This window comes from Peromyscus leucopus, chromosome 2 (assembly GCF_004664715.2).
Source record: "Peromyscus leucopus breed LL Stock chromosome 2, UCI_PerLeu_2.1, whole genome shotgun sequence".
In the NCBI taxonomy this organism is placed as follows: Eukaryota; Metazoa; Chordata; class Mammalia; order Rodentia; family Cricetidae; genus Peromyscus; species Peromyscus leucopus.
In genome coordinates, this window is record NC_051064.1 from 54219516 (window position 1) to 54234696 (window position 15181).

The 15181-nt window shown below is 45.6% G+C and overlaps 1 protein-coding gene and 1 long non-coding RNA gene across 3 annotated transcripts in view; one reads left to right on the forward strand and one right to left on the reverse strand.

Annotated features, from left to right (window-relative positions):
* LOC114703215 (phospholipid-transporting ATPase FetA) overlaps nt 1-15181 on the forward strand; it is a 103991-nt gene that overhangs the window by 87743 nt on the left and 1067 nt on the right. For both annotated transcript variants that reach the window (XM_028883957.2, XM_037202549.1), the window contains 11 exons: nt 308-423; nt 4094-4258; nt 6358-6469; nt 7717-7822; nt 8172-8319; nt 8860-9043; nt 10494-10717; nt 12222-12305; nt 13261-13506; nt 13677-13815; nt 14997-15127. In XM_028883957.2, coding sequence (XP_028739790.1) covers nt 308-423; nt 4094-4258; nt 6358-6469; nt 7717-7822; nt 8172-8319; nt 8860-9043; nt 10494-10717; nt 12222-12305; nt 13261-13506; nt 13677-13815; nt 14997-15127 — 1655 coding nt within the window. The remainder of the gene's footprint in view (nt 1-307; nt 424-4093; nt 4259-6357; nt 6470-7716; nt 7823-8171; nt 8320-8859; nt 9044-10493; nt 10718-12221; nt 12306-13260; nt 13507-13676; nt 13816-14996; nt 15128-15181) is intronic.
* LOC114703216 overlaps nt 1-15181 on the reverse strand; it is a 49890-nt gene that overhangs the window by 23878 nt on the left and 10831 nt on the right. The gene's annotated exons all lie outside the window — the stretch shown is intronic.

A 15181-nucleotide genomic window follows, 5' to 3' on the forward strand; every position in this document is an offset into this window, starting at 1 on the left:
GGGCAAGTTCCAAGCCCCAGCTTCAGATAATAGTGAGACCCTGCCTCACGAAGGAAAACGAAAACAACTAAATAATAGTCTGCATCAGACTCTTCCTGGGGGACATTGACCCACAGAAGAATTGTTTTGAAAAGTTTCTCTGTCACTATCAGGCCCTTACTACATGATCTGTCCTGTGTGACCACTCCATTGAGTTCTTAGAAACAAATGTTAGGGGGAACAGTCCCCTTTTATCCCTCAATGAACCCAGACAAATTTTTAAGCAGTAGGCCTATGTGGTTATTTTGCTTAATCTGTTCATCTTTAGTTCGGACACCTGAAAATCGGGTCATGTTGTTCTGCAAGGGAGCAGACACCATCATCTATGAGCTCCTTCACCCCTCCTGTGCGTCCCTTAGTGATGTGACCATGGACCACTTAGATGTAAGTGTGGAGGTGGACGCAGATGGCACCTGGGGGTGGTTCTCTCTCTGCAACTTCTCACATGATTTGACCAGTAACGTGTCCCTGTTTTAGGGTGTTTCTAGATGGGTATGTGTTGCATCAATTTTATTCATTCATTCATTCATTCATTCATTCATTCATTCATTTATTTTGGGGTTGACCAAAGAAAGACTAAAACTATTTTATTTTGTTGTGTTCTCACATTTCCAACTTCTGTGTTAAAGAATTATGTGGGACAAGACCCCAGAGGCATAACGAGGATCATGTCTGCAGGATCACATACAGTGATCAGAATAGTTCTATGATTCTTGCCTCCTGAGGTCCTACAGACCTGGTATTTGCTTCAGAACATGGAGGCCTTATTCCACAGACGTGCTACTTTTAGGGTAAGGAGCAGAACACAAGCACTAGGCTTGGTATCAAACCCTCGAGGGCACCCTCCCGCTCACTGTCTTATTCTAGTTCTACCTACTAGCATTTACAATATATCATAGAGAAAAGAGAGTGACCTCAGCTTGCTGTCACAAGAAAGGGAAAGCAGATCAATACACTCCGAGATTTCTAATGCTCTACCTGTATGTGTAAAAGGCCAGCAGTATAAGGAAAGAACAAGACAGGACGGAGGGGGAGGAGCCGATCAGTAAAGTGGTTCATAAAGTAGATTTAGAAAATACTTTTTAATTATGCCTTACCACGTGGACAGAGTCAGAGAACAAATAAACACATGAAAAGATGCTGGCATCATCAGTTATTAGAAAAATACAAATAAAAAAACATGAAATACCACTTTTCTCTCTACCAGGGTGGTTTAAACCTGATGACCAGACCATACTAAATGTCATCTAGATGTAGGAAAATATAACCCTCATACATTGCTGATAAAAAGGTATAATGGCATTTGGGAAAACAGTCTTGCATTTCCTCAGAAAACTTAAGCATAGTGTTGTCATGTGACTCAGAATTCCATTCCTAGTTCTGTTTCCAGAGAAATGAAAACACATCCACAGAAAAAACATAGATGACTGTTTATAGCAGATCATTCATAACTGCAAAATGGTTGGGGTAACCCAAATGTCCATCAACAGATAATGGAATAAATAAAATGTGCTCTTTTTTCCTGCAAAGCGAAGTACATGCTGCCATAGATGAACCTTGAAAACATGCCACATGAAAAAGACAGAAGATCACATTATCAGAAGATCTGATTCACCTTAGAAAACTACACAGAAAGAAAGTAACTTCTGGCCAGGCTCAGCAGATCAAGCCTGATAAGTTGAGTCAGGATCTACAGCGTGGAAAGAGAGAACCAGCTTCTGCAAGTTGTCCACTGACGTATGCGCACACACACACACACACACACACACAGAGAGAGAGAGAGAGAGAGAGAGAGAGAGAGAGAGAGAGAGAATGTGTATGTCACGATAGATGGATGGATGGATAGATAGATAGATAGATAGATAGATAGATAGATAGATAGATGATAGATAGATGATAGATAGATAGATAGATAGATAGATAGATAGATAGATAGATAGATAGATAGATAGATGATAGACAGATAAATGTCTTTAAATGTAAAACAAAAAAAAGTGAGTTAGCAGTTTCTGGGGTTGGGGGAAAGGAGTGGAGGATGACTGCTAATAGACATGTGTTTCTCTGGAGGTTTATGGAGGTTCTGGCATTAGATAATGGTGAGCATTCTACAAACTGATGAATCATAAACTAAATCGTGTGTTTTAAAATGGTGGATCTTACAGTATGTAAGTTATATATCAAGGTTTTAAAATCTATTTATCTGTGTATGTTTGTGGGTGAGTGAGTACCATGGCCCCAGGGTAGCGGTCAGAGGATCCATTTGTAGGAGTTGGTTCTCTCCTATCACGTGAGCCCGAGGGTTGTCAGGCTTGCCAGAAAGTGCCTGTACCCACTAAGCCATCCTGCCAGCCATATCTCAAGTTTTAAGAAGTGAGTTTTGTCCTCCCCAAAACAGCCCTTCCATCTTATTCTCATTCAGGCCCTGGTGTCTTCTCATGGCCTGCTCTCTTATCTAGAACACCTTCACAGATGGCTTTTCCCCAGCCTGGCTTCAAAGGATGGTCATAAAACCATTTCAGACCTTTGGACATGTTTCCTGATGCCAACTTCAACAGTCACTTATAATGCGATTTAACCACACTAACCATCTGAACACAAACCTGTAGGAGTCAAACTCCAATACACAAGCACAGCCCCAGGCCCAGCAAAACAGGAATCAGCAAATAGGCCACATAAAAACAGGTGGCAGGAAGGATTTGGGCACCAGGCCATGTTTTGCCCATGATAAGAGAAAAGAAAAATATACCAGTAGAGATGAGAGATGTTAGCATATTCTGCAGAGTGATTTGTCAATGGATTAATGAATCTGTTGGTGTATTGTCCTCTAACCTATATCCAATACAGAATCACCTTCTGCCATTATCACACCCTTCCTAAGTCTCCTGAGACCTTCTCTGCCTATAGCACAAATACTTAAGACTTGGCATTCCCTAGGGATATTGCCTTACACTGTTTATACCTGGAAATTAACGTCAACTGAGAAGTTAAACAAGGAATAAGAACAAATCTGTGGGGCTGGAGAGATGGCTTGGTGGTTAAGACCATTGCCATTGCTCTTCCAGAGGTCCTGAGTACAACTCCCAGCAATCACATGGTGGCTCACAACCATCTCTAGTGGGATCTGATGCCCTCTTCTGGCATAAAGTTGTACATGCAGATAAAGAAGCCATATACATAAATAAATAATAAAAAAATTTAAAAAAAAAAAAGAACAAATTTGTGTTTTCTCTGATCTTATAATGCCAGTGAATTCTCACTCCCTTTACTCTAGCGGTAAGACCAGACTCACAGTGATTTGGAGGTTCGATACATAAAATCTGCTCTAACCCATCCTCAGATGGGTGAGTTCTGCTCCAAGCTACCCACATTCTCACCCAGGCCTCCTTATGACCAGGCTATACTCCAGCAGCATGGCTGCCTATGGCTAACTAAGATATATCTGTGACCAAGGAATGAACATACTAACTCACCCCAGATTAGTACAGTTGTCTACAGCAGCAGCTCAGCTAAACAATGAGATGCAGACAGACTGTGAGCATGTGCTCTCTAAGTTGTTCGTTGAGTACTTGATGGAGAAAGGATGAGGGGGAAACTGAATGTGTATTTGCAAAGAGTGGTAACACCTTATTACGTAACATCATTTTATAACAGCCCCCTCTTAGTCTATTACTCTCTCCCTTTTCGTGCCATCATCATCATTATCCTCTCTATAAGGAGTATATTATATATTATATCATTATCCAGATCTTAGAAGAAGGAACTCTAGATGTAGCCTAGGTTGACCTGGACCTTAGGATCTTCCTTCAAGTGCTGTGATTACGTACACGTATCAGTCACTTGGCTTCCCTGGAACATTTTGCTTAGAAAGTACAAGACTAGTCACATGGCCCTAACTAGGAAACTCTATTGTACAGGCAGATGGGCCCTGTGGTCAGTCTGCCAGTCCCTTACCTCTGCCTTACCAGCTCAGGCTTGGCACACACACACACACACACACACACACACACACACACACATATGTATATGTGTATATATATATATATATATCTTCCAGGATTTTGCCAGTGAGGGTCTGCGCACCCTCATGGTAGCTTACCGAGAATTGGATAATGCATTTTTCCAAAAGTGGATTAAAAAGCACAGTGAAGCCTGCCTGACTCTCGAGGATCGAGAAAGAAAATTAACTATGGTCTATGAAGAAGTTGAAAGCAACTTAATGGTGAGTGTGAGGATCTCGGGACGGACTGAGGGCAGAGATGTGGGAATGGCAGCTCGTAGCCTGAGCAAGCGTTCTAAGAGTGACCTCCACAGGATCAGCACACGGGCCTTTCTCTGGGAGGAAGTAGGTAAGCTCAATAAGAAAGCCCCAAAATTTTGTGTCTGGGAAACTAAGTACAGGGCTCCATGTTGATTGAACATACCCAGAATCTTCTAAATTCATTATGAAAAACTCTTCTGGCTATAGTTTTTTAAAAAAGTCCTTCTTCTTATCCCTCAAAATCTGCTCAATACAAACAAACAAACAAAAACAACAACAACAACAAACCCACAACATAGTCTAGGGCTAGGATTGCAGCGCAGTTGGTAGAGTGCTGGTCTGGCGAGCACGAAGCTCTGAGCTCCATCCCGAGTGTGCATAAAGCTGGGTCTGGGAATACAAGCCCGTAACTGCAGCACTCGGGAGGTGAAGGCGGGAGGCTTGGAACCTCAGGCTCATCCTTAGCTACATAGCGGATGAAGATTCTGTCTCAAAATAAAGGAAGAAAGAGAAGAAAGGAGGAATGAATCCAGAAGGAAAGATCTGTATAATATACAGATTCGATGATTCAGTAGGAATTAATATCATAATCAAGACAAAAATAATTTACTCATTCAACATATATATCAAGTGCTGCTATGAACCACTGTGTCCTATGTACCGGTAGAGAAAACAGGCAAAAGGTAATAGATATATAGTATGTTAGGGGGTGAAAATATTACAGGGGAAAAAATGAAATAATGTCAGAAGAGAAAGTCAGATGCGCTTCAGGTTTGAAGGGGCAGAGGCACTGTTGTATTACAAGGCATTTGGTCTGCTCTGTGGAGAAGACATCTGAGAGAATCCTCGGGAAGCGGACAAGCCAAGCCGCTCCCTAGCTGTGCAAACCAGCTCTTCACACACCGTGATGGGCGATGGCAATAGGAAAGACCCAGCAAGGGCAGGCTTAAGTTGTTAGAGAGCGGAGCAGCTGGAACGGGACCAGGGAGGAGGCAGAACAGAGGCCGCAGACACAGGTGAGCGTCCTCAGAGGCCAGTGTGGCCCCTGCTCCTGAAGGGTCGGAGCCCCCAGGAGGGACGTGACAGCTCTCCAGCCACCACTCTGCACAGACAGCTGCCAACAAGAAGGTAGTTACAACGTGGGCAGCATCCTGCTCTGTTCTTCTAGAGTCAATAGAATTTGCAGATGGGTTGATTATAGACATAAGAAAAAGAGACGTCGCCTAGCGGTGGTGGCCCACGCCTTTAACACCTTTAATCCCAGTACTCGGGAGGCAAGCAGATCTCTTGAGTTCGAGGCCAGCCTGGTCTACAGTGCTAGTTCTAGGGCAGCCAGGGTTACATAAAGAAACACTGTCGCGGGAGAGGGGGGAGAAAAAAGAAAAGAGAAGAAAAAGAGAGGTTAAGACGACCCTAGAGGTATGTATTTGTTGGCTACCAGACTGACCAGGCTGGCTCTGCTATGAAGAGAGAAATTACTTCTTCTGTTCTGCCTTAGTCTGTCATTCTCCTGCTCCTCAGTTTAGTTGTGGGGCCACCCCCATGTCAGCACCGTAGGAATACTATAAACAAAAGGCTTAGTGTCAGAGAGGTGGAGAGTCTCGGGTGGGCTCAGTGGGCGCAAACCAGCCAGGAAACGCGCTGTGGTACAGGAAGCTCAGGTTTGGTGTGAGCACATAGCTTCATATATGACTTGTGCAAGGCTCTTCTGTCTCCAGTTTCTAATGCTGTGTTTCTAACTTTGATTTCAGTGTGTGGTTAAAAACTGCATGTTGCCAGGTGTGGTGGCACATGCCTGTAATTCCTTGCAGAGGAAGGCGGATCTCTGTGAGTTCAAGGCCAGCCTGGTCTACAGAGTGAGTTCAGGACAGCCAGGGCTACACAGAGAAACCCTGTCTCAAACAAACAAACAACAGCAGTGTGTCAGAGGCATCTCGTGCTGACTTTTCCCTCAGGGACCCCCCCTGCCAGGAGAGTCAGCTCAGAGTGCTGGGGTGCATAAGCACTTAGTGCTGGAGCTCTCATCCTTGACCTCACTCACCAGTGTCTCCTCTCTGAAGTTACTAGGGGCCACAGCCATAGAAGACAAGCTTCAGAGCGGAGTACCTGAGACAATTATCACCCTGAGCAAAGCCAAAATCAAAATGTGGGTTCTAACTGGCGATAAGCAAGGTAAAGGAAACTACCAACTTGGACAACCCCCTTGCTGCCCAGTTTAACCATCTTTTCCTTCTTTGTGTGGCCAAGTCCCTGCTAGACACCGGCTTCCTTCCCACTTTCGTATGTACTTTGTTACTTACTCTATAGTGGTGGTCACTGGTGACAGAGACAAGTCAGATGTGACCCATCAGGAGGGAATGGACCATATGAGAACTTGATAATGTCGTCTTTGATAGTACCTTGTCTGTTGTCCCAAAGACTGTTCTCTTACCACATTCCACCTCTCTTCTGAAAATCCTGACTGCTACCACCCTTGTTCAGCCTTCGTCCCTGCGGTCTGCTCTCTCTGCCTCTTGCCCTTACGAATTTCAGCACAGTCTACACACAGCCGTCAACTGTATCACCCTCACATAGACTAACTGTGTATTAACCTGCTGCCCAGGGACCTACAGCGACTTCATGATGTAAACATCTCGTTGGCCTTCAAGGACCTAGACAGTCTGTTGCTACTCCCACATCCTTATCTCCCCTGTTGTGGCCATTACTTTCATATGTCCCCCCAAACCCAATTCCTACTTCTGGGTCTGGGTTGTTTTCCTACTCAAATACCCTGGCTTCTCCTGCAGTCCTCTGAATCCTTTAGGAACTCCCAGTGAGAAGTTTCTGAGAAAATTGCATCTCTCTTACACATTCTCATTGCACTTGGGCATTAATTTTATTTTTATTTTTTCTTTAGCATTAATTTATTCCAAATCCTAGGTTTCTTAATATAAAAGAAATGATACAACTCAAGCATGTCTCTGTTCTCATAAAATTTAGCATAAAAATAGGAATAGTGCTGTTCAAAGGAACATGCCCACAGGCAAGCTCTGAGGATGAAGGGCTTGCCACCGAGACTGTGACCACCGACATCACGCCCTGGGGCCCATATGGCAGAAGAAGAGAATAGACCCCTGCAAGGTGCCCTCTGACCCCCACACACGCGCCATGGCACACGTACACACACTCACCAATAAGGAGAGACCTTTTAGAGAAGACTGATTCTGAATGATCCTGGCTATTCATAAATAAATTCACAAATTCTCCTGTGAATGTTCGCTTACAGTCTCCCCTGGTTCATGAATAACGCATGTCATTTTAACTGTATCCAAGGTAAACATGGACGAGTGGACTCTGAGTCTACTCTCTCTGTCCAAGCGCGTGCACTGTAAGGCCTCTGTAAGTGCCAGTCAAAATGAGACGTCTTCCCTTTTCCCTAGAGACTGCTGTGAACATCGCCTACGCCTGTAGGTTATTCAAGGATGAAATGGATGGGGTGTTCATGGTGGAAGGCACAGACAGGGAAAGTGTTCTGCAAGAACTCAGGTACACACAGGAACACAGCCTCAGTCTAGACCCAAGCTTCCTCTCCCCTGTCCCCAAATGTGGTCCCCTCCACAGAAGGGACAGAGAAGAAATGAGGAAAGGGAAACAGACAGAACACCCAAAAGAGTTGAGATAATTTTATAAAGAAGCACGTGGCCTGAAGGACTTAGAGTGTGGGTGGAGAACTGTGGATGTGGAAGCAGAGGCCTCCCTCAAATGAGTCGAAAGCCACCTGCTGCTCTGGAGAGGCCTGGGACCTTCCTTGTCCACATTGACCTTGGATGTGTTTTTTCTTCCTACGTTGTAGGGCTTCAGATGAGACTCTGACCGTGGTTTTTTTGGTTTCCAGGAGTGCAAGGAACAAGATGAAACCCGAGTCTCTGCTGGAACCAGATCCCGTAAACATTTATCTTACCAGGAAACCCAAAATGCCTATAAGAGTACTTGACGAGACACCCAATGGCGACTATGGCCTGGTCATCAGCGGCTACAGTCTGGTGGGCAGCACAGAGCTACCACTCTGTTCCTCTGTCCCAAGTCACTCTATCCTAGGTCCAACCCAACTCAGGGAAACTAAACCCCTTCTCTATTTTATGAGTCACCCTTCTCCCCTTCCCTGGGTTACTCTTCCCTGAAAGACATCTTCCTCCAGACTACTCTAGACAAGAGTATATTAAGAAAAAGAAGCCAAAGAAAAGTCTTCCTGTATTCTTTATTCAAGTTTTTCCTACTAACATGGCTTGCTACTTTGGGAAAGGGGCAAACAAGCAGAACAGGACCCTTCAAAAGTCACTTGGCCTAATGACCACGGACTGTTTTAACCCAGGGAGAGGCCATAAATGGTTTCCCCCTGAAGGCTGGGCCAGATGCGAGGAAACTAACTCACATCTAGAACTGACTCAAGAGGTGGCCCCTTCGGGGTAGGGCACCTTGTGAGGAGCCAGGCTCGCCCTAGAAAAGACAGGAAAGACAAAGGGAAGGTCCAACCCTGAAAGACTTTGGGGTAACACATGAGTAAGTGTGTCTTGGTGCCACAGGCCTATGCTCTAGAAGGAAACATGGAGTTGGAGCTGCTACGAACAGCATGCATGTGCAAGGCGGTAATCTGCTGCCGGATGACCCCCCTTCAGAAGGCCCAAGTGGTAGACCTGGTGAAGAGGTACAAGAAGGCAGTGACCCTGGCCATCGGGGACGGGGCCAATGACATCGGCATGATCAAAGGCATGTGAGGGGCGGTGGGCAGCAGTCCCCAACCATGGCTTACCCTCCCTTCCTCCATGGACAAAACTGATCTGACTGGTATTGTGTTGTTGACTCGTGCCCGCCTAACTTACCAAGTGTGCCTTTAATGTTTGCAACCCCATTTACACTCCTTTATCCGGGAACTCTCGCTTAAATCCGCAGCCATAGGCATGCACAAACTCAGATTCATTCATGGGTATGATGAAGATGACCCCACATGAGCACACACACACCCCTACATCTGAGATGGCATTGGATCCACAGAGAGGGCCTCTGTAGGGTCAGGCTCTCAGTCTGTGGGCTCAAGGCCGTGCTCCTGAGAACCTGCTGTGCTCCCTGTGGAGGGGAGTGGGTGATTTATGGAAATTCATACCAGAAGAAGCAAATAGCAAAAAATTTTTGGTTTAAATTTCAAGTGCATGTCCAGAAACATGTCGATCTGTGAGGTATGAACAAAATCTTACACAGGAAACGTTACCAGACAGTCCAGCCTCTACTTCGGTTCTAGAAAGTGTTCTGGCTCCAGTCTTTGAGACTTTAGAAACTTCAGTTATCCTAGCTGGGCATGGTCCTGCACACCTTTAATCCCAGCACTCTGGGGGCAGGGGCAGGTAGACCTCAGAGTTCAGGACCAGCCTGGTCTACAGAGCAAGTTCCAGGATAGCTAAGGCTACACAGAGAAATCCTGTCTCAGGAACAAACAAACAAACAAACAAACAAATAAACAAATAAATAAATTGGAAAAAAGAAATTTCAGTTAACCCTATTGAGCTAATGTAGGGTTACATGAACCTAATAATGTAGGTATACATGAGAAAATCAGTGAATGTAACCAGAATAGTGAGTTGTCAGAGTAATTAAACCTTTTAGGAAATCCAGTTTCTTATCTTCTATCAAATACAATCTTGCTTTATCCAGCAAAAAAAGTCACTTTAAGTCCCCAGAAGAATTTATTTCTCACTAACCAAGTATATACATTGTATATCCCTCTGAACAGGTGAGATTTTGCCCCTTAGATAAATGTGGGTAATTAAATATTGTCTTAGATTGGCATTCACCCTGTATTCTTAATCCATTTAAGTAGCTGCTGTGGATAACAAGGGATTTAACTCACAATTATCCGAGTAGTTAGAAAGAGTTCAGATGGCCCGCAGAGGGGCAGAGGGCAACCTTCTAGTGCTGGCTGTACCAAGCAATCTTGAATGACAGCATCCAAAACAAAATACAGAAGAAGGGGCTTCCCAGGACGCGGGAAAGGGCAGTCAATCAAAAAGAAAAGATTCCACTGTGAAGATGCCATTTTTACCTGGGCCTAACAGTTCCAAATGTAACATATAAGGTCTGCATCTCCTCATTCCCTTTACACTCCCAGGGGAAGAACCCAGCAAACAGTCTTCACGGCTTAGAAATGTCTGGGGTTTCATTGCAGCTGCCCACATTGGGGTTGGCATCACCGGCCACGAAGGGATGCAGGCCATGCTCAACAGTGACTTCTCCTTCAGCCAGTTCCACTACCTTCAGCGCCTCCTCATGGTGCATGGCCGCTGGTCTTACAATCGCATGTGCAAGTTCCTCAGCTACTTCTTTTACAAAAACTTCGCCTTCACACTGGTGCACTTCTGGTATGCCTTCTTCAACGGGTTCTCTGCTCAGGTAAGAGAGTGGGTAGCACTCCCCGTCCTATTCGCCAGGCGTGGACAGTTTTCTTTCTCTAGAAGCCAGTATATGAAGTGTTGCCATCCCTCTCTCCGCCCTATATTAGTCCCACTGGCCAAACCTACATTGACCTTACATTTGCAGATCACAGGATTCTGTTACTGACTGCTACCTTCAGAACTCTCCCATGAACTGCACTGATACTAGAGTTCTCAACATATATAATCAAGAAAAATTGGAGGACCTGGAAGTTCTCTTAGCATCCAAAGTCATCTTTGTGTTTTTATTGTCCATGGTATCTTAATAATTCTCCACTTTTATTACTTTTAGATTTTTTTTTATTTCATATGTATGAATGTTTTGCATGCATGTATATATGTATGTGTACTTTGAGGCACATGCCTGGTGCCCTCAAAGGCCAAAAGAGTGTTTCAGATCCTCGGGAACTGGACTTCTCCACTTTTAAATACTAGTTTTAATTTTGTGATTATAATATAGAAGAGCCATATTTATTTTTAAATCATCAGAATCATAAAGCTATAATAGTTCCATTCTACATGCTTCTGAGGTACTTTAAAATGGCTATATTCTAAGTCTGTAGGTAAATAATGACAACAGTCCAAATATATCATCCATGAAGCTTAGACTAAAGACTGGGCAAGCCTCCAGGAGCTTCCTGGATCATGACAGACAGGATGTCACGATGTTCACCTGTACCTAGAACTATTGCTGCCTAGGTCTGCCCCCAACATGCACAAAATTGTTTCTCTGATAAATTAATTTCACATTTGAATATGAAATCACAACTCAGTAAGGAAATGTGGATTTTGATGTTATAAGAAGAGCCCTTCATCCTGTGAGAAGTCTTTCGGGAATTTCCCAAGATAAACAGCTTGAGGACTGGTTATCTTGTGAGATGCCTACACCAGTCAGTGGGCAGAGCAGACTGACTCCCCGGTCCTTGTCAGGCCTATCTGGTCTGTGGGAGTGGTCTGGCTCCTGTGGACAGTAAGGAAAGTGGCCCTCACTAGGTTCCAGGATGGAACACCCAACTGGAGGAGTCCTTACATCTTTGTCCCTTACCCTGTTAGTAAATGGTCAGGGCCACAGAAGCCACTGAATGCCACCAAGCAGAGAAAGAACCTCAAGCTTCACTTGCCTAGAGGTTCAGGACTATGACTAGCTTTCCCTGGAAGCCCATCTGTATCCTCTCTATGCCCAAAGGGACAGTGCAGGGCATAGTAGGGTTGTTTCAGGTCAATCTTGGAAGCTCAGCATGGCCTTGCCTCCCTCAGTCTAGGAATCTGGGTTCTAGAGTAATATCAAAGAAATACTGGGACTCTACACCAGATTCAATCATGCTAGGTAGGGGACCAGGAGAGTGTTACATTGGACTGGTCAGGGCGTTGGGGGGGGGGGGGATAGAGCTGGGGCTTTATGAAGAAAGAAATCTAAAAAAAAAAAAAAACAAAAAAAAACCATCTCCTTGGTTCTCTTCCAGACAGTGTACGACACTTGGTTCATCACCTGCTACAATCTGATCTACACTTCCCTCCCTGTGCTTGGCTTGAGTCTGTTTGAAAAGGTAAGAGCCAGGAGCAGGTCTCTCCGACAGGATTGAAACCCTGGACTCCAAGAGTGAGGAAGAAATCAACAGTGGGCTCTCCAAAATCAAGTGTGAAGGAAATAATTTCCAGAGCAGGGAAAGGAGCTGACCACCTAGACAGTGTCAGAGGGTGAGGAAGGACTCTTGCAAAACTTAGTGCAAGGGACAGAGCCAAAGAACTGAGAAAGGACAGGCCTATTCAGAGGCCACGGGACGAGACAACCTGCTGCGGGCGGCCTCGGGCGTTCTCAAAGTCAGGCATGGGCCGTGGGCACAATACCTCAGAACACAGGGGACCAGCCCAGGGCTCAGTGTCTTTTACCTGTTAGAGATTCCCTCCATAGTAAGAGTCCTGAGGCTGGGCAGTGGTGGCACACACCTTTAATCCCGGCACTCGGGAGGCAGAGGCAGGCGGATCTCTGTGAGTTCGAGGCCAGCCTGGGCTACAGAGTGAGTTCCAGGACAGCAAGGACAAAAAAAAAAAAAGAGTCCTGATAGCTGTCTCCCTGACTCTTCTACTCCAGCCTCCATTCTGGGCACCAGTTAGAGTCTCCAGTAGATGAGGAACATCTTCCAAAGGACTTGCTAATCCTAATTGGTTTTCCTGCCTCCACCCACTGACTTTTGACACAAGAACATTTAACCAAAGAAACACTTCTACCTGGGGACTTAGGCCCCTGTTCCCCCTCCCCCAAGCTCCTCCCCTCCCTTCCAGCTGCCTGTCTGTCTTGTCACCCCCACATCCTCACCGCCTCCAGCCGCTGCCCACCCTCCTGCCTCCAGGCTTTCTGCTACAGGGTCTCATCTAGAGAGGGCTGTAGTCACTGCTCTGTTCTCTGGTCCTGCTTCTCAAGCACTCCATGAGGAGATCCTGGGCAGCCTGCAGTACACTAAGTGAGGTCCTGACCTTCTCCTAACCCCCTGATATTACCAGGATGTGAATGAAACATGGAGTCTGTGTTACCCAGAGCTGTATGAGCCAGGACAGCACAACCTGTATTTCAACAAGAAGGAATTTATTAAGTGTTTGATACATGGCATCTACAGTTCCTTCGTGCTCTTCTTTGTCCCCATGGGGACCATCTTCAACTCAGAACGCAGTGATGGAAAAGACATCTCTGACTTCCAGTCCTTCTCCTTGATAGTGCAGACCACCTTGATCTGGGTGATGACGATGCAGGTGTGGCCCCTGTGTAGCGGGAGTGAGTGAGGGGATGGGGTGGGAACCTGTCTGCCAGAAAGGGAGGTGGAGAGAGGGAGGGTGGCAGGGAACACCTTCCATCGCGGGCTTAGAGAATGGAAGGGGCTGAGAAGTTATATACAGCTTACACAAGAGCTGGTGCTTTTCAGATCGCCCTGAGGACAAACACCTGGACGATAATAAGCCATGCCTTCACCTGGGGTAGCCTGGGCCTCTACTTCTGCGTCTTATTCTTCCTGTATAGTGATGGCTTGTGTCTGATGTTCCCCAGCACCTTCCAGTTCTTAGGTAAGACTCTGCCCAGCAGGTGTTTGGCATCGGAGAGGACTAATACAGTGCTAATCTAATGTGTACCGAGAAACTATAGATTACATACTTGATGCTTAGATAACATATGAATAGAAATAGTCTCTGCTCCAAAAAGGTGCAGAACCTTCCTAGGAAAACATTTAACTTTAGAATTTCCATTTTTTCAAATATCTTAGATTATTTGATCTTCACAAGTCTCTCTTGAAGTGACAGGGCAAGAATTATTAGCAGCATTTGGGGGACTTTGTTTTACGATTTGTGATTTTTATTTTATGTGCATTGGGATGTGTTTTGCCTGCATGTATGTCTGTGTAAGAGTATCTGATCCCCTGGAACTGGAGTTACAGACAGCTGTGAGCTGCCATGTGGGTGCTGGGAATTGAACCTGGGTCCTCTGGAAAAGCAGCCAGTGCCCTTAACTGCTGAGCCATCCCTCCAGCCTTGGTTTTTTGTGTCTTTGTTTATTTTTTCACTCAAATGACTTGAAACTCCAGTGCAAACTCCTCCTGCTGAGGCTGCTGCCTCTTACACGGACCCTTCCTCACTGCCGTTCATGCTGTGCATGTGGACTTGCTTCCTGCCTCTTGTCAGTCCACTAACTCGTTTTTCTTCTCCAAAGCTCTGTATTTTTTTAAATTTGTATCACATTTATTTATTATATAATTATTTACTGGGCATGTGAGAGACCGAGAGAAATAACAACTTGAAGGAGTCAGTTCTCACCTCTACTATGTGGTCCCAGGGACGGAACTCAGGTGTCAGGCTTGGAGACATGCTGACCTCTGAACTGTCATGCTGGCCCCAACGCCCGGTATTTGTTTTTGTGTGAATGCACTAGGCAGCTCTTGTAACCCACCCTCCCTCTCCCCTCTGTCCAGCCCAGCCTTTGGAGGGAGACAAAGGCATGGGAATTGTATCAGGCACCAAAGCAACCTTTTTCCAGGAAGGGGACACTACTACTGCTAAGTAGTTGTGAAGGTAAAAGATGTATAGTGACTTTGCTCACAGTTATATTACTTCTCAGGGGACTAGATTGTCTGGAAATCAGAAACTTGCTTCTTGGGCCTGGAGAATGGAGCTATGCCCTGGATGATTTCTCCCACCCCTAACTCCCTCCCCAAGCTGTGTCAGCCTCTCCTTTCCTGGTTCACTGTTTGCAGGTGTGGCCAGGAACAACCTTAACCAGCCACAGATGTGGCTGTGTCTGATCCTCAGCACGGTCCTCTGTATGATTCCTGTGATTGGCTACAACTTCCTGAAACCACTGCTCTGTCCTATCAATGTGGACAAGGTGAGTGGAGGAGGGAGCCTGCGCAGCCGGAACTCCCGGTCCCCTTTGCCTTTG